The sequence below is a fragment of the Garra rufa genome, chromosome 19 (genome assembly GCF_049309525.1).
Source record: "Garra rufa chromosome 19, GarRuf1.0, whole genome shotgun sequence".
NCBI classification, from domain to species: Eukaryota; Metazoa; Chordata; class Actinopteri; order Cypriniformes; family Cyprinidae; genus Garra; species Garra rufa.
Genome location: NC_133379.1, coordinates 2,033,160 through 2,058,877, shown reverse-complemented (window position 1 = coordinate 2,058,877; position 25,718 = coordinate 2,033,160). Strand labels below are relative to the sequence as shown.

At 36.9% G+C, this 25,718-nt stretch overlaps 2 protein-coding genes across 3 annotated transcripts; one reads left to right on the top strand and one right to left on the bottom strand.

The window, feature by feature from the left end:
• Nucleotides 1-1,742: 1,742 nt before the first annotated feature.
• Nucleotides 1,743-9,024, bottom strand: LOC141292230 (Na(+)/citrate cotransporter-like). Its single transcript, XM_073824209.1, has 10 exons — nt 8,779-9,024; nt 7,212-7,340; nt 6,865-7,001; nt 6,603-6,790; nt 6,097-6,280; nt 5,851-5,973; nt 5,551-5,763; nt 4,242-4,348; nt 3,896-4,017; nt 1,743-2,378 (listed from the first exon to the last, which is right to left on the bottom strand). The coding sequence occupies exons 1-10, from the start codon at nt 8,884-8,886 to the stop codon at nt 2,130-2,132; spliced, it is 1,560 nt and encodes a 519-aa protein (XP_073680310.1). The 5' UTR covers nt 8,887-9,024; the 3' UTR covers nt 1,743-2,129.
• Nucleotides 9,025-12,187: 3,163 nt separating this feature from the next.
• serpinf2a (serpin peptidase inhibitor, clade F (alpha-2 antiplasmin, pigment epithelium derived factor), member 2a) lies at nt 12,188-16,118 on the top strand. 2 transcript variants are annotated; one of them, XM_073824916.1, is made up of 8 exons: nt 12,188-12,289; nt 13,349-13,421; nt 13,579-13,771; nt 13,878-14,021; nt 14,197-14,310; nt 14,728-14,870; nt 14,984-15,188; nt 15,386-16,118. In XM_073824916.1, the coding sequence occupies exons 2-8, from the start codon at nt 13,365-13,367 to the stop codon at nt 15,829-15,831; spliced, it is 1,302 nt and encodes a 433-aa protein (XP_073681017.1). In that variant the 5' UTR covers nt 12,188-12,289; nt 13,349-13,364; the 3' UTR covers nt 15,832-16,118. The 2 variants fall into 2 exon arrangements, with proteins under 2 accessions (XP_073681017.1, XP_073681016.1); XM_073824915.1 differs by having other exon boundaries at nt 12,192-12,289; nt 14,197-14,385.
• The last annotated feature ends 9,600 nt before the right edge of the window (nt 16,119-25,718 follow it).

Here is a 25,718-nt window from a genome sequence, read left to right as displayed (position 1 = left end):
AAGTCAATGGGGTCCATCAACTGTTTGGTTACAGACATTTTTCAAAATATCTTATTTTGTTCTATACTTTAAAAAAAAAATCACATTTTCTAAAAATCTAAACGTCTTTTTCCCTTCATAATTCTCATAAGAATGCCCATGATCCACATATTTTATTTCCTCTAAACTTTGCTTTTTTGTTTCAGTAATTAAACATTGTTCTAAGGGGCAGCTTGTTACCACATCTTACCCTATAACGTTACATTCACTCACAATGAATGTGAGTTAACCCTTGTGTGGTGTTCATATTTTTGTTATTCAGCCAGTGTTCGTGGGTCTGGTGGACCCGCTGCATTTTGGGGTTTTTAATTCAACATAATCAACAAATTTATGTTAAAATACTCAACAGATATTTAGGCTACTTCATCCCAATTACAAGCAATAGAAACAGCATTTATGGTTAATATTTCCTCTCTAGCTTTGTTAGATCACATTTAAGAATTGTAACCTTGTGCGGGAACGGCAGGGGTAGAAACAAAACTCACTTTTGCACTCACACTCTCTCACACTTACACACAACCTCTCTCTCACATGCATGCACACACACACACACACACACACACACACACACACACACACACACACACACACATATATATATATATATATATATATATATATATATATATATATATTTTTTTTTTTGATGAGTTTCTTTATTAATTGGAACAGATTTTTAGCATTACATTGGAACAGAATTTTATCATTACATCACTTGCTCACCAATGGATCATCTGCAGTGAATGGAGTCGAAACAGTTGATAGAAGCATCACAATCCTTTTTACTAGAGAAGCCAGTATTAAGTGTATGGGGACTTGTATTTTAGCTGTAAGCAACAACATTAAAAATGTCCTGATGGATTCATTCCTTACAAACACAGCTTTTCACTTCACAAAATGTTTATTGATAGACTGGTGTCTTGTTGATTACATGTGAATTATTGTGATGCTTTTATTAGCTGTTTGTCATTTTGATTTTTCCTTTTTTTATTCTTTTTTTTTTTTACATTTTGAAAACATTTTTAAAATATTAAAATTCTACTTTCTACAGTGATCTGACTCTGTTCTCAAAGCTCAGTTGTGTTACAGGTAACAAAGGGAGATATAGATCAAATCACTGGCACATACAACAGTGTCTGCGTATCTGCCTACAGCAATGGGTGAATTAGCAAGTGAAGTTAAAATCCCCCTTCCCCCAATGCCTGTTCTTTCTCATTATTCCTCCCTTTTTTTAACCAGACAACAATGGCACATCTCCATGGTTCTCCCATATGAGCCACTTCAGCTTTAGCCCCCTACAAATCCCTCCATTCACAGGCTCCCTTGCATAGGCTAATTCATGAGAAGAGGGCAGGATGTGCCAACTGCACAGCAAGAGACAAGAAAGGTGAAACCCAGTGAGACATTAATGGAGTAGGAAGTTGTGCTTACAAATAAGTGTGTAAAAAACCTTTTCACAATTAACTTGTTTGTATGTATCTAATATAATACTGATGTCAGATAAACTAATACATCTTTCATTTCTTATAAAAATCAATTTAACTAACATGTGAATTCAAATTTGTCTCACTATATTGCTGAAACAACACAAAACCATGTTGACAAGATTTAATAAAACTGAATTAGTAATTCACTGGACACTACACCAGATAGATAGATTATTAGCATGCATATTACTAGAATATTGGCCATTTAATAGTACTAATTAAGCACATATTAATGCCTTATTCTACATGACCTTATTCTACATCCCTAATCCTACTCAATACCTAAACCTAACAACTACCTTACTAATTAAAAAGCAGCAAATTAGGTATTTATTGAGGGAAAAGTCATAGTTAATAGTGAATAAGTGTTTCCTATTTTAAAGTGTTACCAGAGTCTCTTATGCTGACCAAGACTGCCTTTATTTTATATTCTGTAAGATTGTAAAAGTCTGTTATTTCTGATTAATTAAATGTGTCCTTGCTGAATTAAATTATTAATTTGTAACAATTTGCAATAAAATAAATGAATATGGTCTTTTGGTGTGGTCTTTAGTGATATTTTGGAATGAATGTCAGTTCTTAATTATTGAAAAGTAAACATTTTTATGAATGTGTCCTGTGCACCTTCCCACGGCTACAACAGTGTACAGGGAGCATGCAAGTCATGGTAAATATTAGAAATGTACATACCATAGATGCAAGTATAGGCAGAAATAATGTTGCTGTGGCTACATTGCTGGTACATTCAGTGAAGGTAGCTATCATCAGACACACAACAATGCCAATTGCCCAGGGAGGAATATTCTGAAGAGGTGACATCTGATTTCCAAGCCATTGTGACAGCCCTGACACCTGAGCATTGACCCAACAAAAACAGAATGTATGACGATTAAAAAGGACCTTATTATAGTGTTAAAGAAACTGCAGATTATCTTTAGTTTATTTTTGTTTTTGTTTTCCTCCCCTTAACACATTATATATTGTCTTGCAAGCTCCATTTATAAACAGTTTAGAGACAAGTAAAGTCTTATATATAATCTAGTCTTATATATATATATTATTACATGAAGTAATAATTATTTAATCCCCTCCTGATTTTGTACGTTTGCCCACTGACAAATAATTGATCAGTCTATAATTTTAATGGTAGGTTTATTTTAACAGTAAGAGACAGAATAACAACAAAACATTCTAGAAAAAAATGCATTTAAAAAGTTCTAAATTAATTTGCATTTTAATGAGTGGAATATATCAATCAATAACATTTCTGGCTTGTTTTAAACAAGTTTGTTACTTGTTTAAAAGACACCTGTCCACAGAAACAATCAATCAGATTCTAAACTCTTTACCAGACCAAAGAGCTGTCCAAGGATGTCAGGGACAAGATTATAGACTTACACAAGGCTGAAATGGGCTGCAAGACCATGCGATTGGTGCGATTATTCGCAAATAGAAGAAACACAAAATAACTGTCAATCTCCTTCTGTCTGGAGCTCCATGCAAGATCTCACCTTTTAGAGTTTCAATGATCATGAGAACAGTAAGGAATCAGCCCAGAACTAAATGGGAGGATCTTGTCAATGATCTCAAGGCAGCAGGGACCATAGTCACCAAGAAAACAATTGGTAACACACTACTCCATGAAGGACTGAAATCCTGCAGCGCCCACAAGGTCCCTCTGCTCAAAAAAGCACATGTACAGACCCGTCTAATGTTTGCCAATGAACATCTGAATTCAGAAGAAAACTGGGTGAAACTTGTGGTCAGATGAGACCAAAATCGAGCTCTTTGGCATCAACTCAACTTGCCATGTTTGAAGGAGGAAGAATGCTGCCTATGACCCCAAGAACACCAAACCCACCGTCAAACATGGAGGTGGAAACATTATGCTTTGGGGGTGTTTTTCTGCTAAGGGGACAGGCTCAAAACCTTAATGACTTGGAGAATATCTGCAAAGAGGAGTGGGACAAAATCCCTTCTGAGATGTGTGCAAACCTGGTGGCCAACAACAAGAAACATCTGACCTCTGTGATTGCCAACAAGGGGTTTGACACCAAGCACTAAGGCATGTTTTGCGAAGGGTTCAAATACTTATTTCACTCATTAAAATGCAAAACAATTTATAACTTTTCTGAAATGCGTTTTCTGTCACTCACTGTTAATTAAACCTAGCATTAAAATTATAGACTGATAATTTCTTTGTCAGGTAGCAAACATACAAAATCAGCGGGGGATCAAATTATTATTATTATTATTTTTTTTTAAACGCTCAGAGGATTACTCTTCGAAACAAATAAATGTGCTATGCAAATAAATATGTCTTGGATTGAATTGACTCAAACAAATACACAAAAACACCTTTGTTGTACCTCACTGCCCTTAGCCAGGGCAAAGCCTCCCCCTAGCAGGAGGATAATGCTCCATGGCATCTTCTGCTGTGTCACCTTCCATGTCAGCAAAGTTGGACTGGGTCCATTTTCCTGCTGGTGTACTATAGACCACAGTCATTTTTATTCTTTTTATTTATTCTTTTATTTTTTAATGTATATTTTTATGAGAGAAAGAGAGAGAGTGTGAGATAGAAAATAAAAACAATAAAAGTAACAAAACAACACAAAATTAAAAGAATGAACAGCAGCGTGACTGTGGTCATTGAGAAAAAAAAAATAGCTTAATACTTTACCAAAACATTTGCTAAGCAAGTGTTTCACTGACCTGTCTCATGGCTCGGTGTTCTCCAGCAGCATAAACATGGTGGTTTAGAGGGAAAAACAAAGAGCAGAGCAGCTACAAACACCGCCACCGTGGCATCTGTCACAAACCTGCACAGAGGTGAGCCATGAGGTTAAACAAAGGGAGGGTTAAAAACCACAACACAAAAGGTGATTTGTTTTTACCTAAGGTTGTATTTCATAGCTCTTGTGAGATTAGGCTTGCATTGCTGTTATATGTGATGATATAGAAAAAGAGATTCTTCATAGTAATATAACAATTATTACATATGCACTTGCTCATGAACTTTAAGTGTGTTTGTGTACTTTCTGTTTTCTTTGGGTTTAGACCTTTCACCCATAATGAATCTCAGTGTTTTCACAGTTTTAAATCCTCAATCTCTTTGCATGTGACCACCATCAGGAAATGTACACAAATGTTGTTTGCAATGTGGGGAAACTCCATTCACATTTTTGCTGGACATTTGACCTACAAATAGGAACACGCCACAACTGATAACAGGAGAACACCTTGTTTGTGTTAGGCAATAGTTCAATCTGTACACTACACTGAAATTTCTATTACTTTGTTCAATTTTATAGGCATTTTGCCCATAGGCCTGAGTTCATTATATTAATGTTTTCTCAACATTACGTCTATTTTGTCATGTTTTTGTAAAGTGTTTAAAGGTAAACATAGAAAAAAGGAGTTTATTAACCTTAAAAGGGTACCGAAAACATCTGATATTTCATTTCGCAGTGAGATTTTGAAATAAAATTTAACTGTCTTTGGTTACAACCAGTTACAACCAGCGCTAGTAGTGTTTGAAAATGTGAAGAAAATGTGAAGAAAAAGTGATACTACTTTGCAAAACAAGAAGATGAGAATGTCATCGATGCAACAAAATAGAATATGTCATGTAATTTTAAAGCAAAACACTGTTACATGTACTTTTTTGTGCTTTGATTCTACATTTTTCTATATTTCTCATTACAATATTACATCGTAAAAAAAGTATAAAACAGAATTTAGTACTTCAGGAGGTTGGAATATTAACGTTATTAATGTGTACAGTTTTGTGGAAGGTCACCAGGGCTTTGCTATGCAGCTATAATAGGTAATAAATGTAAGCTTGACTGTTTAAAAAAGTTATAATGCACCTTTCCTCAACAAACTGTATTATTTAAGATACAGTATCATTAATGTTCATAGTTCAAAATACTCAGTATGATAATTGTATTAGTGACACTTGCCTTAGCAAAAACACCACTAAAATGTATTCTGTCTCATTAATGTTGGTGTTCATCCTTACTCTTTTTCAGCATTGAAAAAGTGTGTCGCCCAGCCATCCACAAAGCCTGGATCACGAGTGAACCAAAGCACCACCAGGAGGATGAAGAGGGCAAGCACACTCAGCTCCCCAAACATCATGGGACCAAGACTCCTGTGCTCCTCTTTGATTACATTATAGGCAGCAATCTCCTTCTCAGTCTTCACCGTCCCACAGCCCCATGTCTTTCTGAAGCTTAAGTCACACATTACATGTATATTATATGGTGATATAGGTGTATATGATGCAGCTAAGTTTGATTCATTGGGAAAGGATACTCACTTTACACCCAGGAACACAATCTGTAGCCACAGCCAGGCCAGCGTGAGCATGATGATCATGTTGGGGAAGGCAAATCCAAACCATGATGCAAAGTTTATGATGTCAGGATTGTCTGGGAACAGCCTGTAGGTCAAACAAATGTTAATTTAATATACTAATACAAACGTAAGTAAAAGGTACATTCTTGTGTAATATGTGTACATTTTTCTCAAGTTTAGGAGAAAAACTGCAATGTAAGGTACCTACTGGTTCATTTGTCCCATAAGAACAAGGTTTGGTCCCGTGCCTGTGAGTGTGGCTGTCCCACCAATGCTAGCTGCATAACACACACTTAGCATCAGGCCTCTACACATGTTTAATCTTTCCTCCGCTTCTCGAGAATGCTCTTCCATGTCGGATTCCATTGAGAAGCTGTGGCCATTCAGAGCCACTGTGTACAATAAAACAGAATTTGTTTTACTTTCCATTATAAGTGTTATATAGTTATACAATTATATAGTTTTGGTGCAATACATATAAAATTTGAAACCTCATAAACCTGCCTGCATAAAACATGAAAATGCCCTTAGACAGCAGTTAACCGTGCTGTTAAATCTCTTTAAAGTTACCAATACACGAATATAACCAAAGCAAACCTAAAATACTAAAAATAAATTCTAAACTGAGACCATGAACAACTAAACTAACCGAATGTGTTAAGATTATCCATATTTAGTCAACTAAAGGCATCCTCCATAGGATTTTTCTCTCACCCTGTCTATCAGTTTGTTTCTCAGGGTTTTTCTCATCAGTCTCTGGAGTGGAGGTCTGCTCTTGTTCTGCTGTGTTGTTGAGTTGCTCGAGCACAGCTTGAACAATGGGCACCATCATGGCTGTTGTAGCCGTGTTACTGATCCACATGGAGAGGAAGGCTGTTACACCCATGAAGCCCAACATCAGCCTGCAGAAACGTAGAAGAGGTCTTACTAATATTGCTGTTAATGAGAAGATTCCCAGAAAATTATAACTGCTTACAGAGCAGGTTGTACTCCTACAATGAGCAACACCCGGAGTGCAATTCTCTTGTGTAGGTTCCAGTGCTCGACAGCTACAGCCACCATTAGTCCACCCAGAAACAGCATGTTGGTGTCCTTCAGATACTGCATACACACCTGTCAAACAGATATTAGATATTTGAGATACAAAATTTGAGTCACACACATAATGAATGCATAAAGTTGAACTAAGTGGTGTATAGGTAAAAAGAAAAGACTGAAAATAACACAACATGCCATTTTTTAAAGCAGGAGACACTGACAGTAGTAAAGTCAGATATACTAGGATACAGGATGACTTTGGTTCATATAGGACCTGAAACCTACATCTTTGGACTCCATGATTCTGAAGAAAGGAAAGAGTACAGCTGGCAGGAGAGCAGTGATGGCCAGTGGCAGCACCTCGGTACACCAGTACACTGCCATCAGTGCAACGACATACGCACATGCAGCCTCCTGCAGATGCAAAGCAGAGTGTGTTATATCAGTATACATTACCATTTAAAAATTTGGGGTCAATAAATAAAAGGTTTTATTCAGCAAAGATTAAATTGATCACAGGTGACCGTAAAGACATTTATAATACAATTTCTATTAATCAAAGAATGCTCAGTTTCTGCAAAAATATTTAGCAGCACAACCATATTCAGCATTGATAATAATAAGAAATGTTTCTTTAGAGATAGATACATACATCATGTTTAATAAGTACAATTTTCTGAACCACGATGGAAGAACACTTAATTTCCTAGAATTAATTATCTGAGAATTCCATTCCATTAAATTCTTATATTTATTCAACTTTTTGTGTGGTGTGTTAATTAATTGAAAGGGAGCTAATGCCCAACTCTGTGGCATGGCAAGTTACTGTAAACAGTACATTTTAAAATATGTTCAATTCCTATGAGAAATAGACCAGGGTTTTACAAACTGGGGTCCGGGGAAAAGCTCAGAGAAAACTGTAAACACCTTAATTTGTTGAATCTGTCATTGATGTTTTTATAATATTATGTATAGCTATCTGTATTTATATTTTAAAGAGGAGGTCCTTTGCAATGGAATCATCATATTTGGGAATCCCTGGCATTAAACAAAAAAAAAAAAAAAAAAAAAAAAAACATGGAATAGGGAGGTGTTAAACTTCCATCTAAGCAACTTAGAATTTTAATGTGTAACTGTATGAATGTTTTGTTTTATGCATTATGGCTGGATGTGCTTGGATGGTACTTAAGGCATGCATAAGGTGCAAAGTTCTTTTCGTTATTCAGTCACTTAAAAACACTAAATTACAACACAGCAAAAAATATCTGATAACATTCAGATATTTGTGTCAAAATAATGCCATAAAAATCTTAACACACTACAAATTGTTATCTTGATCTTAACTATAATATAACAATATAGTCAACCTACCTGATTCAGATATTTATTAAAAAATAATATATTTTTTGTTCACTATCAATATCTGAATCAGGTAGGTCGACTATATTGTTTCTACAACGTTTTATACTATCTTTGATTTTATTAATTATTAAGTACCACGACAAAAAAAAAAAAAAAAAAAAAAAAAAACACTTTGTGACAACAAAGGGTTAAGACAAAAATAGGGCATTGTGTGTTTGTGGTGAAAGAATGTGTCGCCCCAGTGTCACGCATGGTCTCGTACCCATGCCTGCTCTCCAAGATACAGAGAAATCCAGGCTAAAAGAACTTCAAAAGATGCGTAAAAAGTTCTGACACAGGTTTTAGACACACTTGACTATGTCAAATCACTCACTGGCCTGTGGAAACGACACAACAGTCGTAAAAAATATTTATGGAACTTCAGCTTTTCAGCTAAACACAATTATTGCCTATTTTAAACATTTTACTTGCATCATAAGATTAGACTTACCTTAGTTCCAATGACAAGTGGCAAAGGAAGTAGAAGAAACGGGGTGCAAAAGAGAATTAGTCCATTTTTCATCCACCATACATGTTTCAGTATACGTAAAGCCATCATCCTTGTCTTATGATAACTTAACAAGAAAAGTCTAAAAAAAAAAAACGGGGGGAAACTGCGCAAAACGTATATGTTCTGATCTGTGAATAGTGCATGGGCTCGCGCTCTGTCACTGTCTTTCTCTCTTACACACACACTCACTCACTCACACTAAGCGCTGCACACATTGGAGCACATAATTAAGCGCGTGCAAGATTTGTACCTTGCCATTTTGAATTATTAAAGATTAACCTGCGAATTTCATCATCATAGATTTGTCAGCATAACTTTACTGTCACTTAAATATATTTGCTTTTTGGAAATACAATCACACATGTAGTTCTTTCAAAATAGCTGACGGACAGTTTATAGAGTATCCCAAACAGGATAAATGATTCAGTGACTTTCATGAGGGTCAACGTCTTAAGAGAATGTATTTTTTTGGCATGCAACCAAACTATGTTTTAGTCTAAAATATGTCCTAAAAAGTTTTTGGTTGTGGGTTCTTGCTAACACGTTATAATAACTTTCATTAATAAAATAAACAGAAATGTAAAAAAACATTGTCTTCTCAATGGACCCACTTAATATGGCTCTGATAGGTATCTGCTCACAGGAACATAAAGTTTGAGTTCTTCTATATTTTATCTTCTTTACTGTTCACAAACCCCTAAATTCCTGATTGATAATTCTCACAAAGATCTTTGAAAGCAAAGGACCAGCACAGCCTGAAGGAAGGTGAGATTGGATGGGGAAGAACAAGGGGAAGACAAGAAAGTGCTTTTGTCCGAGTAGACTTGAATGACAGAGAGATAAACAGTGGGTACACACTGCTGCCTTTGCTGAAACTCTACACAGAACCAGCAGGGAGCCAGACTCACAGACCTGCTGAGAGACTGACAATAGTTCTCTGTGTGAGGGTGAGGATGAGGTTTCCTTAAGTCATCACCTAGTTGTGGGAAATCCTGATGAATCCATGGTTTTGTGTTGCAGGTAAACTTTTTGCTGCTGCTAAAAAAAAAAAAAAAGAAAAGAAAAAAAAAGAAGAAAAAAAAAAACAGAAAAAATTCAGTAGCCAGAACGAATACAAAAAGTCATAAAGAGATTATGTATTTATGATACAACCAAATTGTGTAATAAAAAAAAAAAAAGTAACTTATTTTTGGATAGCTTTATTTATTTTCCACTAGATGCATATACGTAAAACAAGGACATCTTCATGTTTTATAGTTCTTCAGGATGGAATCGTGAAATATTTAACAGACAATACAAAGTACAATGTAATGTCAAAGAAACATTAACTGTGGTCATTTGCAGAATTTTTCATTCATCTTATTTAGCTGGTCTATACCTAGAATTTCCACAATTTACAAATACATAGCGTTACAAATGTAATCCTTATTATCAAAATGTTAGTTTAAGCATTAACTAACACTGACTAATGGGTACTTATTGTAAAATGTTATCAACATATTTATAGTTGCTTAAACTGATTAAATGTAAATCTTGAATACAAAGTAAGTCTCTTTAGATGAAAGCATCTGTCAAATGCATAAATGTGAGATATTAAAAATGTTGTATCAGCCTTTTTGTATCAACTGCAGCAAAAAAGGAAAAGAAAAAGAAGTTTAAAAAAGAAACAGTTGTTTACAATTTAGACCTAAGAAAGAACAGTGGAATGTTAAGAAAGAAGTTGAAACTCTCATTCCGATCTAAATTAATTTGAATTAAAGTGGCAAACAGAATGTAAAATGACTAAAATGGTTATTTAAAGGATTGAAAATAAATTGTTTTTACAATTAAAAAAATAATAATATGAACATAGTAAAAGTTTATTTTTAAACTAGAAGATAAGTCTTAAATTTGAAAGTTTTGCACATATGTTACAGACTAATTTGGATCAGAATGAAAAAAAAACAAAAACATTTCATGTCTTAGAATGCTTTTACCGGTTGAATTCCTTTGAGTGGCATTAAAAATATTTGACCCGTACAGACTACTGTTCCCATTCTTGTCTGTGTAACTGCTTATGGTAATAAGCAGTGGCGCAGCTAGGAATTCTGGGCCCTATGCGCGGAATTTGATATGGAGCCCCCTGAAAGTGATTGGGTGGGGAAATTGTTTTTTGAATGTGTACAAGCATGTCTTAAAAGACCCATATGCAAACAGAGACAGTCTGTCTTTTGGACACGTGTTCCCACGTCTTCACACATTCTTTTATTTAGCTGTGGCGCCCCCTAGAGTCAAACATGGAGCATAACATCTCAGTGACACATTTTACTATCCTAAAGCATCTGGCCAAAAATCACACAGCTATTGGACATTACTGTTGTTAGTGTTATTGGGCATTAGTTACACTACTGTTGTTTGGTGTGCTTTGAAAGTGACCTGTTGTTGACAACAATGTTAATTTCACATCAAAAATCATATCCACCAAGGGTCTGAGAGTAACGCAATTTAAATTTTCTATGTGTCCTGTACATGTGGCAGAATTGACAATAAAGCTGACTTTGACTTTGACTTTGCTAACACGAGAGCATAACATATCACAATAAGAATAAGGCTAGCCCAGTATATTCTCTTATTTATATTTATTTAGTTAGGTATAATATTAGGCCTATGCTTTAAATGGTTATATATTTGTAGTCATTTAAAGAACTTATTAATTGTAATCCTCAATACAAGTACTAAAAGTTAAGAATAATTTGCTAACCATGACTTTTTTTGCAGGTTGAGGCCTCATTTTGAATTAGTACGGTGGGCATAGAGTTTAATGGGGCGGGATTAAGGATTCAAGGTTTTGCGTAGGTGGAAAACTGGAACAGTACAGGGTACACTGGACAAATAAAGTCCATTTTAAGCTTTTGAAACTACTTTCAAACATGATATATTCTTGTAGTACACTTATTATAGGAGGAAATAATAACATCCTAGAAACTTGGCAAAAAATGATTTGCCTTTTCACAGTATTAGATGTGTATAATTACACCGAAGTTCATCAAAGTTAGTCTATTTATATAATTTAGATAATTAAATAATTTTTGCTTGTTTGTTTATTGTTCATGGTCAGGGTATATACAGGTAATTCAGTGCAATACCCCATTTTATTTGTTTGTTGATTCTTTTTCATTTAACTGAAAATATGATTCATTTTAATATAATTTATGTCCTTGGAGCAACAAACAACTCAATTATTGTTTGTACTTTCTTTTTCTTAATCTAAATAATATATTTTGGTGGCGATTCGGTGGGCTTCTTGACCCGATCACATATATTAATATTTACATTTAAAACTAAATGGTGGCACAAGTCAATGGATGATGAAACATTAACCAACAGCCCAGTGTCTGAAAGCATTCTGCTCTAGTCCTCTCTTCTGGATCTACACCATTCACTCTCCCTGTATTTATCAACTTTTGGTTAGGTAAGTTTATATATAGATTTTTTTTTAGGCTGTCAATTAGCTGCCTGAATTTTGCATAATCTGTGACATATTCATAAATCATCTGGAATACAGGGATGCATGCCAGAAAATTACATTTTGTGTGCTGACGTATGCAAATATTTTTGAAAACACGTATTTTCTGAAGACATTTTCTGGTCTGTATATAAAAGAGATATGACACAGAATTAATGGGTTTTTATGGGTTATCAAAATCACAAACATAATCTAGCATAAGAAAGACTCTAAACATTACACTAGTAGCAAATAAAGTTAATCTGTAAATAACTTTAAATTAACTTTAAAGTTAATCTGTATATATATATATATATATATATATATATATATACTGTAAAAAATACTGGAATGCAGAATCATATGCACAATGCACAAAACGTCAAAATAAAAAGTCATGGTATATAGTTGTCACTTAATTGAGTTGTTTCATTTTGTAACACTTAAAATAAGTTTTATTTGCTGATATTAGTCAACTACATTAGTTAACATTAACTAATGAACAATAATTCTACAGAATTTATTAGTTATAATTTTAATATTTACTAATACATTTAAAAATAAGTAAAAATTGCATTTGTTAGTATTAATTAATGTACTGTGAATTAACTATATTATAAGCTAATATTGACAAAGATTATTAAATGTTAAAAAACTAAAATAATAAATAATAACACATAAATAAACATTAAATTAAAAACTACAAAAATAAATAATAATAATTACATTTAATTATTATTATTTAATGTTATAGTTAATACATTAACTAATACTAGCAAATGAGACTGTATTCTAAAGTGTTACCATACCTTTTACGGTAGTTTGTGAGTTACTTTACATTGTAGGGGGTGAGATCTTTACCTTTGTACACATTTGGCTGTCCCTCAATGCCTTGTGTAAAGCTGAAATACTGTATAGTAACATGTAACATCACCTTAATTTTTAATTATTAAGACAATGATTAAATAAGTATCTGTAAACATATTTGAAGCTGTAAAATTATATGATCTGTTTTGTGTGTTCCAGGCCAACAGTAAAAAACATGAAGCACTGTCTTACAGTGCTTATAACACTCTGTTTCTTTAGGTTTGGACTGTTGGTAAGAAACTGAGATATTACATTTTTCTCCAAATCTTGCTCAATCCACGTTTTTATTTTTTATTTTTTATTTTTTGTTTGTTTTAAAAATACAACTCTTGTTCATTTTTAAAAAGGGCACAGTCTTTTTCTGATAATTTCTACCACACTTATTTCAGGCTTCTAATGAAACAGATGATGGCAAAGCGAATTGCAATGATGTCTTAAGTCTGGAGGCTCAGCGAGCAGTTGGTGGTGCAGTGGCTAAACTGGGATTGGCGCTTTTAGAAAAACTACAGCCTGGCTCTGATCAACCCAACATAATCATATCACCTCTGAGCGTTTCTCTTGCACTTGCTGAGCTTGCTTTGGGTGAGCATTCTTTGAGTAACCATACAGAAGTGTAAATGCATACCTGTTTTGTAGTTTTTATATATGTGTATATTTGTTTTAAATCATGCAAAATGCAAATCATTAGGTGCAAGGAACAAGACTGAAGACAAGTTGTTAGAAATCCTTCAGGCTAAAGAGCTGCCGAATTTTCACGAAACCTTAAGCTGTCTCCAAGAACAACTAACTGCCAAGGCTGTCAAGATGGCATCTCGTCTCTACCTCAAACCAGGTATGGAAATTATGGCATTTTAGTTTGATCATCATTGTAAACCTTGCATAACTGGAAGATCAGATCTGAGTTTAAGATTCAGGACAAACCATTTGTTGACTTATCTTAAATGTTAGTTTTGTTGAGGTTACTTGTGCTTTTTGTAGATTTTATAATTGCTTTTATCTTTGTGAAGATGTTAGGGTGAACCAGGACTTTGTGGACAGAGCTTTGAACCTTTACAAATCTGAACCTGCACATCTGACCTCCCTTGATGAAGTCAACCGTTGGGTGGAGGAAGCCACCAAAGGTCACATAACCAACTTCATGTCAAGTCTTCCACCTAATGTTGTTATAATGCTGATAAATGCCATTCATTTTAAAGGTTGGTCTGCATTTCAGCTGTCATAACTTAGATAAGATATAACATTTACTATAACGTATATGTAATAGAAGGGTCAGTGTCACAATGCTTATTATTATTCAGATTTATTATTTGTTAAAAAAATACATTAAAAATACAATTCATAAATACAGTGACTTGAATTTAATAAGCACATTTTTTGAAAATACTAATTACTTATTATTAAAAAAATAATTGTAAACATTACATTTTAAAATATTTTTGAATTTGAAAATATGTTTTTATTGATTTTTTTATCTTGTATATAGTGGAAATGTAAATAAGCAAATAATTAAATCAGCAAATAAACATGTCCCTTCTTAGGAGAGTGGCAATCCCAGTTTGATTCCAAGTTCACTGTAAAGGATATTTTCTACATCGATAAAAAAACGTCTGTAAAAGTGGACATGATGATGGGATCCAAATATCCACTCAGCATGTTTGTAGATAGAAAAGACGGCACTCAGGTAATCTAGCTGTTTTATAATGTAATTAATCATAATTTTAAATTTAGATTTACCCAAAAGCCAGTGGATAGGAAATTTTGATTTGGTTTAATGTCCATTCATACTGCTCTTAGGTTGCAAGGTTTCCTTTTCAAGGAAATATGAGTCTTCTTGTGGTAATGCCAGTGCCAGCACATGGAAATCTGTCAAACGCGGCTGCCAAGCTCAACATATCGGACATGTATGAACATTTTCAAAGTGAGAAGTCCATGCATGTGAAACTACCTAAATTCAAACTACAGTACAAGCAGGATCTGCGACAAGCACTCACAAGCATGGGTAAGATAAAAAAAAAAGAGTTTATATCTCCATGTTCTCAATTGACGTCTGGCTGTGAATCCTATTATGTAGTGAAATCTGCCCTTATAGGGTTATGTCCTTTGGTCCATGTGAAGTCGATCAATGCTGTTGTCAAGTAAGAGTTAATAATTCAGTAAAACAGAACTGTCACATACATGCTCATCTATTTCATTCAGGTCTGGGTTTGCTGTTTACTGGGCCAGATTTATCCAGAATCACACCAGGCCCGTTACTGGTTTCAGGCATACAACATGCCTCAAGCATGGAGTTGAGCGAGGAGGGGGCTGAGGCTTCAGCCGCAACTTCTGTTACTCTTGTGCGCACTGTTCCTACTTTTGCAGTCAACATGCCATTCATCTTTGCACTGGTAGATGATACCTCTTACACACCTCTCTTCCTGGGTATGGTCACCAACCCCAACCCTGGAGCAACAACTGAACAAAGCGATGACCCAAAAACTGACAGTAAAACCATTATGAAGCCAAGCAAAGTGTCCCAGAATGATGGAACACTTAATGATAGTCCACATATGGAAAACATGCTAAGTTACATGTTGAATATGTGGAAGGAATCAGTTCCTCAGCAGTTTCTCAGACATCAGGCGATGGAGGATGGGAACTAAAAGGAGAAGATGCATCTGTCCATATTACAAAACATGTTTTGATGACTGCAATTGAAATGCAGGGTGTTGATGTTCATGTCCTTCCCTTGATTGATGGATGCCGTATTTAATTTGACCTGAATGAGGGTGTTCAATTGCATCTATCCTGACTAAAGTTTATGTAACAGATAATGTACAGTCAGCCGGTTACTGTTTAAAAATCATTTTACAATAATGATTGGTCGACTATACATTTTCTCAGGTAGCACAGCTACTTTCCAAATAAATAAATATATGGACATAAAAAATTGGTTTGACTAGAAATTATTTTTAATATTGTCATAAGGCTGGAGAAGGTGAATACCACAACTGAGAAGAATCAAGTATTCTGTATAGCTGTGTAATGGGCCGTTCACATGTCGCGCCTAAAAACGCATGGAAAACGCTAGGCGCGCCGCTTTCTTCCTTATCAACAAAGCACTTGGGCGCTTGCGCTCCGGAAGCGGCTGCCGTTTCTAAGCAACCATCACCTGCACTCTAGCTCCAAGCCTATGCGTCTCCATGCATTGTTTCTTCTATTAGCGTCAAAATAATGGGGGCTTGACAAATCATAAAGTTCAGGAAATCCCTGGACCACAATGATGAGCTGCTCCTCCATGTTTCTGCTGAGGTTTCCATGTAACGGAAAAACGTGAGGAAGCTGATTGGTTGGTTCATGTCACATGACCTGCGGTGCGCTTGCGGCATTCTGAAAAGTTGAGAAGTTTTTATCTCGATGCGGCGCGGACGCACCTGGAAAAACGAGCGCGTCGCACCGTGTGCGCGTCGCGACCGGGTCGCTTCCATTATGCGCGCGCAAGCCGCACTTCTCCATTTGAAATAACGAACTTGAGCACGCAAAAGACGCTACAAGTGAACGGCCCCTAATAATGCAGCGTTCCAGACAACCCTGTAACCCGTGTATTTCCGACCTTCTACCAGTGAAAGTGCACTGGAACGGCAGTCAAACCCAGCAAACATTGAGACGTGTAAAGACCGTTGAAAAGATGTCCCTCCATCACGTCCCTTTATGGTTGAAAAATAGTTCCGAAATGAAAATTGAACTGACGTCTTTGACGTCTTCTGGCCGTGAAATGCACGTCTTTTCTGGACGTCCACGGACAACTAAATATGTCATCTTCTGGATGTTTATAATAAGATGTACTGCTGCATAATTTACGTGTGTACATTAAAACACAAAATAAACACATACCATATTGTCTAACATCATGAAATGCATTAAATTATGTCTTGAGGTTTACACATTTGCTGAACTTGACTAAGGTTCCAAAAGGTCCAAAATCGGTCCGGTCCGACCTGGACGTCTATAAAACGTTTTTCCCACGTGTACTTTACAACCAATAACACATTATTTGTGAGCTTAAAAAATAATATTTTACTTTACCACAAGATATTTTACTATGAACTTAACATTTTTGAATAATACCTTCCAGTTATTAAACATCTATTCAAACAAGACACTACAAATAGTGCAATTTAGTTAACCAAATCTCTGGTACTTGTGTTTTCTGTCTTTTTAAATTAATGTGTTTTTAATCAAACAAAGTTTCTAATCAAACAACATAACAAAAGCACAGGATATGTGTAAACACAACATTCTTTTCCAAAAAAAAAAAAAAAAAAAATCTTTTATTTTAGTGCTCCACAGCAGAATTGCATATTTAGATCTATCCATCTATCTATCTTTATATATATTTTTATATTTATATATATATTTATAAAGTATAACAATGAACAGGTTAAACACTGATTCAGTAACTTTGTCATTGGATTTACCACCATTTAGTTTTTATAACCCCCAACCCCAGCTCTTCGTGGAGCATGTTTTAAGTGTTCCTCCATTGCTAAGTCAATTTCTGAGTCAGTAGCATTTGGGCTCCACCTCTTCACAGCATCTGAGGGAAGAAAATATGAACGTAAAAAGCAAAAAGTTAAACAAGCACTTTGTCACGATCTAGGCAGGAACAGACAAACAACGACGTAGTAAAAAGACATACATTTAATAAATCCACAGGGAAACAGGCAGACACAGGAACACCAGGAGAATACATCAAAGACTGACAGCATTGAGGGGAAAACACACACACTAAATAGACAGACTGATTACACATCCAGGTGGAGACAATGAGGGAGAAACCAAAAACACTATGAACTGCGGGGGAGAATGGGAGAAACCAACAAGAAAGTCCGGGGGTGTGACATTACCTCCCCCTCCCGGAAGGCGTGTCCTCACGCCGACAAACGGGAAACAGCAAACAGTCTCAGGAGGGGAGGACGGACTCCCGGGAGGAGGGCAAAAGATGGAGTCCAGGGTGGTGACTGAAGAGTCCATGGAGGTGATGACGGAGGGAGGAGCCAAGGAGGTGACAGGAAGGGGCTGGAGCAGGAGGAGCCAGGTGGGACCCAGGCCGCAGCCAAGATGAAATTCCACGGTGGAGCCGATGGAGGGAGGAGCCATGGTGGAGGAGAGGCTGACGACTCCATGGGTCCGACCGACGGAGGCGGAGCAGGTGGTGGGAGAGCCCGATGCGGAGACGGAAAGCCGAAGATCTTGGGTGACACCGCGGATCCGGAGGGCCAAGGTGGAACCCAAGGCTCTGGCGACCAAGGCGGAGATGGAGATCCGGAGGTCCGCGGCGGAGCCGGAGCGACAGAGGGCCGAGGCTGTGCCCGCGGGAGGGAGGAGGTCCAACGAGCCGATGGGACGGAGCGACGAGGCACAGCCAGAGGAGTATAGTCCGGAGGCGAAGGTGGGGCGACGACTGACCAGGGCGGAGCCGGAGGGACGATGGAGCCCGGTGGAGCTGGTGGACCGATGGGCGACAGCGGAGACGAGGGAGCAGAGAGCCGGGGTGGAGCCGCAGGGTCGGAGGGCCGAGGCGGAGTCCAGGACTCTGAGGCTGGAGGCGATGGTGAGGGATCCTCCAGCCATGACACCGATGGAGATTGGCAGACCCGCGGCGAACCCACCGCACAGATGGTGGGCTGAGGGTGAGCAAGGGGACAGACAGCAGACAACGGAGATCCATGAAGGCTGGGCGGAACCAGCGGTGACTCTGGACGGCTGGGCGGAACCAGCGGAGATTCAGGCTTAGGCAGAAGAGGGAGGGAAATCCAGGCAGATGGGTATTTCCGTGAAACAGTCAATTAAGTCCCCAGAGTTGTGCTCTTGCTCACCCCCAGTGGCGGTGCAGTGGACGGGGCTCTCTACAACCCTCTCTTGCTCCACGAAGCACTCCACCGTCGCGGATGTAATGGCCGGCTCACGCATCTGATCAGCAGTTTTGACCCCGTCGGCACTCCATACTGCTGTCGCTCCGGGCTCGGGCTTTCCGTCTATGTAGGGCTCATACTCCGCGGGTCGGGGTGGCTGGCTGGGCTCTGGGTCCGGAGTGGCACTGGCAAGATGCTCCTTGGAACAGGCGGGGAACGCGGGTCTGTTTCTCGCCAGTGTCCATTCCACAAATGCGGCGAAATCCGCTCGAGGGCCATCCTCGGACGACGGCGCTCTGCAAGACGCGTTGAGGCTAGCGTCATAGAACGTACAGAGCGCGTCGTCCGGGTAGCTGGTGGTGTTTGCTACAAGCTGGAACATGAGAGTGTAACCCTCGAGCGGTAAATCCCCCTGCTTCAGCCGGAGGAGAATGAATTCTGGACGTAGGAAGGAATCCATGGGGGAAACACAACGGAAACAAAAAGACTGGGAAAAACAAACGGGAAACAAAACGGAGGAGAACACGCCAAAAAAATAAACTGTATAGGTCGGTCTTTCTGTCACGATCTAGGCAGGAACAGACAAACAGCGACGTAGTAAAAAGACATACATTAAATAAATCCACAGGGAAACAGGCAGACACAGGAACACCAGGAGAATACATCAAAGACCGACAGCATTGAGGGGAAAACACACACACTAAATAGACAGACTGATTACACATCCAGGTGGAGACAATGAGGGAGAAACCAAAAACACTATGAACTGCGGGGGAGAATGGGAGAAACCAACAAGAAAGTCCAGGGGTGTGACACACTTATTTTGAAAGTGTTTTTGTTTATCAAACTAATTGTACAATGCAGTCGAACAAGACTTTTCCCATCCATTTCATGAGCACATTAACCTGTGATATGAGTAATATGAGAACATTATATTTTAGTGGATTTCTCTGACACTCTACATGTCACAGTATTGAGAACTTCTCTGAGATACTAAATGACTGAATGTTTCACCAGGACCACTCCCTCTCATTAGTCTTCAAAAATTCTAAAATTAATGTAGTGACACTCTTATGGAAATAAGATAATTTTGTAATTATTTAAATCTGTCTAATTTTTAAACTGTGTCTCATAAATCAACATCTCAGAAAAATGTTATGGCATTTCAAATCAAAATGACGACTTAATTCATGATGCAGGATGTTGATTTCATACATGTCCACATATGAGAACACCGGGACTAAAAACATGTTAATTATGCGTTTGGACATTTCTGATAAAAACAGGTCTTTTTGAAATAAGTAAGACACAAGGAACATACGATGTATCACAAATTACCTTGTATTATATTATATAAAGGTGTAGCCTTGAATGCCGCCTTTTCCAGCTGGCCACCACCCCTCATGTTGAATTTTGCTATTAAGGCATTTGACATGATTCTGAGAAATGATTCAGGATTTACTTCTTCATAATATTAAAATGCATTGTAAGATCAGTATTACAAATTACGATTCAGGATTTACTTCTTCATAATATTAAAATGCATTGTAAGATCAGTATTACAAATTAGCAGTACTGTGCAGCTTGCCAATTGCATGCAGTGTTAAAACATACACTTTCACAACCACTCGTCTATCATGTAATAAGTGCTCTATCCCTATCCAAAGTTTTTGTGACAAGTAATGACTCATTCATTTCTTACACTAACATTATGTTTTTATATCTTGTTTTAAGTCCTACGAACAGCCTGATTTAGCACAGACATTACAACTTCAACACAAAAACAGGCAATTATATAAGTAGATATAATGTGTGACAGAATTATAGTATTATCATAGGTTGAGGTTATTATTGTGGATACTGTTACTATTGTCATTTTTTTCTGAAATACGACACAGCAAAACACACAAACAATGCTAGGTAAATACATACCTGTTCATGACTTTGTTTACACAGTCTCTGACTGACATTCCGCCAACTCTGGACAGTTGCTGATCCTAAAAGTGACACCACAATCAAAATAATGTAATAATGTTTTGAAAACTCAAGAGCAAGACTGAATTGACAGCGAACAAAAACAATGGTATCGATATTGCCATTAGATTATTGATAAACAAGTACTTGTACCTATAATAAAAGATTTACAAACTGACTATTTGCAAATTTTGCTTTAATGAATTTCCCATAAATGGCCTGCATTTCAAACACCATATAACATTCCTTACTTGCTGATGGCATGGGGTAATTTTCTGGTTTCACCTATTTGAAATTGTAAAACACCAAGGCAGGCTCCACTGTCCATTCGGATTCTGAGATGCTGTCCTCTTCCGCTAAGGCATCAACTCTTGCCCTTCGACGTCTCCACTTTCTTTGATAGTCAGAGGACATGTTTAGAAAATCTGAAATTACAAAATACTTTTAAAGCACTTATTGAAGTCAGTCATGCTCAAATTAATTTACAGATTTCAGTGAATTATTCCTGAGCTCCTCCTACAGTTAACATATCACAGTGTCTTTCATTTCATTTATTTTCAGAAATAAACTTTCAGAATGCTACATCTGAGTAGTAATTTTTAATTTAATCTTTAAACATGTTTAATCAACCAATGTGCTCTTATGTGCTGCATGTCATTGATATCAAAGTACATATCCATATATAGTTTTTTTCCTTTTATAGCTTGCCTAATAATAAAGAAATATATATATATATATATATATATATATATATATATATATATATATATATATGTGTGTGTGTGTGTGTGTGTGTGTCAATGCATATAGTATACTGAAATATATTATTTTTACAGTTTTTTTCCAATTGCTAACACACAAAAATGACATGCACAGCACAATTATTTAAACTGACACACAGACAGCAAAACTTCTTCTCAAGTCTTCAAAAGTCTAAACACATTTTCTGCTTTACACACATTTTGCAATTCAAAATGACACTTTTTAAATGCACTGAAAACAGTTCTCTGCATAAGACACAACAATCTGACATAAAGTCACATGCTTGCCATTTCAAAACACTGTTATTCAAAATGACACTGCATGAGCTAATTGGCCAATTACATGTGCCACCTGGCCAAACACCTCAATGGTTAATTGTGAACACTTCAATCAGGATGTAAGCACTATAAAAAGACCACGGGTGAGAATTTTTTTTAAATATATTTTTTAACTGTAATATATTTTTTCTGAAATTTTATTTTTCAGTTTACTGTTTTTTGTAAGAATATTTTTGTTCAGTCCCATGTAAATATTGAAAGGACCGATTCACTGGCCCGAAAACGAAGTTCCAGCGATCTGGATGAAGGTTTACTACATGTTCGGTCTTTTACAGCGCTTCAAGATTTGCGTTTCAATTTTAGTCTTGCTCCGTTCTAATCTGACTCCAATTTTAAGTGATCATTAAATTTAGACTGTATTTCCAATCAAAAGGTTATCACAAATATCGATTATGAATTAACTACTTGATTATTCTAGACATTCCATATTTTCAATTATTCGTTCGTTGGAGGACCTAATGTCTATAACAAAAGTCTCCTCACAATTTACTAGTCATATTGATTTCAGGACATATCAGAATAGCCAAATATAACATTTTATTTGTCAGGTAAAATCTATCATGCCAATTACACAATTAAACAATGAGAACCCAATTCAGTTTCAATTTAGATAAATACATAACCTCAATGACTCAAAGATGTATCATGGGAAAGACATACCTGACTACCAGAGAGACACACTGCAGCATGAGAGAGACCTGGAGGTTTAGCTCCAGAGACCCTCGCATATATACAGTGTGGGGGTTTTGGCTACAAAAATCCCCAAGTTGTGTTTCATCACTTGCCTTATATACCAGACCAGAACAAACAAATATTCCAATCAGTTGTAAAAATACAAAGACCCTTTGGTCTTTCAGGAGTTCTAGCAACCCCAGGTTCGCACCTGGTTGGAGGTTCCCATCTGCCCCTAAAGGGAAAACACACCCAATAGCAGCAAACCCAATTCTATGGAAGTTTTCAATCTTTCTTACAGTATATGTGACTGCTATGAAATTGAGAGCATTTTACCAATCGCACAGAGACCATTAGAATGATTCCAAACATGAAGGGGAAAAAACAATACATTCACAAGATATAACATGAGTATCATGTGCATCTTCCACATGTGACTTTAAGCAAAAGCTTTTAGGGAGAAAGGTGTGGGTGTGAGAGTGAGAGGCGGGGAATTCAAAGTAGCATGGTGGGGTTGTTTGGTCTTCTTTGAAGATCCCTTAGGTTTATTGTTTTGTTGCATGCCATCTGTTCGTACTGTATTTTAATTCCATGAGCAGATAATTTCACTCCTTACAGCCATGAGGAGATAATTTCACTCCTTACAATATATCTGCTGTGCATATGTTGCACTGACTTGTTTACTGTAGTGAAAAAAAAAAAAAATGTTGCAACAGGATGTGTGTGTATCTGCATATTTCTGTGCATGTGAGCAATCTGATACATATTTTAGTATTATGGCAAAGCATACTAAAGATGGGGGTGCTTTTCATTATGCCCAAAAGTGTGTAGTTGGTTAGGCAAAAATCTGGTAATATGAATGAAGTGTGTGCCATTTCATGCAAAAGTTTGATTTTGATAATGCTATGTGTAGTTTAGGTTGCAGTGCTTCATTTTACAGGATATATGAGGTATTTTGCCGTTTGGGTGTGTGGTTTTGTGAATTGTGTTAAGTATTTTGATAAAACCAGACTAGTTTGAAAAATTGTGTGTTAGCAATTGGAAAAAACTGTAATATGTCTCATACAAGTCGTTAACACAAACACACTTTAACATTCTGTGATAACGCTTACACATAAAACAACAAATTGAGAAAACTTAAAAATATTCGAAAGCTGGTTACTTCAACTTTTAATTTTCATAAACTTTTTATTTTGCCACAGATGAGTTTCTTTTTAGGGTTAAAAAAGGCCCTAGCATTAAACATTACCTTTTAGCATACTAGCTAACTTTAGCCCAACTTAATTTAACTTGACAGTGTGCTTATACTTGCTTTTGGTTCCTCCGAGTAAAACAAGTAAAAATAAAATACATTAATAAAATACCTCAAAATGTACTTACCCATCAGTGGATTTTTAATGATTTGTAAACGCAAAAAACTAGGGATGTAACGGTATCAAAACTTCACGGTACGGTAATACCTCGGTATGAATGGCACGGTACAGTATTTATTGAATCAATTACAGGAAAAACAAAACTAATGGAGAGACTCGAAAAAAGTGCCAGAAGTGTTTATTAAACAGTTTACATGAACACTGAACATATCAATGGCATACAAATTAGCCATCTATCTGTAAACTTTGAAACAGGAACTTAAATTTTTCTTGAATTATTAATTATTCTTGAAAACTCAGAAAAAAATAAAAATAGCAGCCTAATTATTGCAGCTGGCCCATGTGCTGAATGAGTATTTGAGAACACTCACCTCATTCACTCACACACTCACTTATTCAGACAGAGACAGGTTTCAGACAGAGAAACCGAAATGCTTCCACACATCCGATTTAAAACCCGCTTTAGGTTCGACCATTTCCATCTCTTTGGCTGTATCCGAAATCGCCAGCCATTTTAAGTGGTGTTCGAAACCATAGTGGACGATCTCAATTGCACTCATTCAATCCCACAATGCACCGCAAAAACGAGTGTACAACCGATGTACACTCAACGGCTAGAGATAACCCATAATGCACTGTGAGAGTCATGCGCCGATTGAATTCCCGATCTGCGTCTTACCAGAAGATGGCGCCTGCAGCTTAATCATCCATCTGTTAATTTTACAACGCGCTCGTCCAAGCCGTAATACAGCGTACAACAGGTACAAGTTCGTTGTAAATATAGAATTAAATTGTTTAACTAGGGTTTATACATAATTTCCATGACAGAGTTCAGTATAAATCATCTTACTACAGGAACTTCCCATTTCAAATGATTATTAAACAGCAAGAAAACGGCAGTCCTTCCGGTGCACTTTGGTGTCCGAATTCACTCACTCGTTTTCATTCACTCCTTCAAGTGAACTGTATGAGTGGACTAATGTAGGGGATAGTGAATAGGGTATAGGGGGCGATTTCGGATACAGTCTTTTCCTTCGCCGCTACTAGCAGCACCCGCATTACTGGATATGTAGCGACAACAGACCGCAAAGGATGATGGCCACGCCTGGGCTGATGGGAATTGTAGTTCCCGCTACCTCCCGTTCGCTCCATTCGCCTGAGCAAACTTTTCTCAGAAGACCTATCATTTTATTGAGTCATGCGACCACGGTAGTACCGGAAAAATTTGCTATTGCGGTACGACGGTATTTACAATACCGTTACATCCCTACAAAAAACTCTCTCCTCGTGTACGTTACTGCTCACTCCTCTTCTTCTGGTGTTTTTGGCGATTTTGCCAAACCAGCATAAAAAGATGCATTACCGCCACCTATTGATCCGGAATATTGAGTATACAAACTGTCATATCGCGAGATAATCTGCTATAGAGATACCATATCGCGAGATTTCTAACAACATCGTGGCAGCAGTTTTTGCATCCTGCTCAGACTTTAAATTGTGACTTTATGAATAACAT

Coding starts and splice junctions, on each gene's coding strand:
- LOC141292230 (XM_073824209.1), bottom strand. CDS start 8,886: ATGATGGCTTTACGTATACTGAAACATGTATGGTGGATGAAAAATGGA. Junction 6,281..6,602: donor GAAACAAACTGATAGACAGG/GTGAGAGAAAAA, acceptor TATTGTACACAG/TGGCTCTGAATGGCCACAGC. Junction 5,764..5,850: donor ATTGTGTTCCTGGGTGTAAA/GTGAGTATCCTT, acceptor GTGTGACTTAAG/CTTCAGAAAGACATGGGGCT.
- serpinf2a (XM_073824915.1), top strand. CDS start 13,365: ATGAAGCACTGTCTTACAGTGCTTATAACACTCTGTTTCTTTAGGTTT. Junction 13,772..13,877: donor ACTTGCTGAGCTTGCTTTGG/GTGAGCATTCTT, acceptor GCAAATCATTAG/GTGCAAGGAACAAGACTGAA. Junction 15,189..15,385: donor ACAAGCACTCACAAGCATGG/GTAAGATAAAAA, acceptor TATTTCATTCAG/GTCTGGGTTTGCTGTTTACT.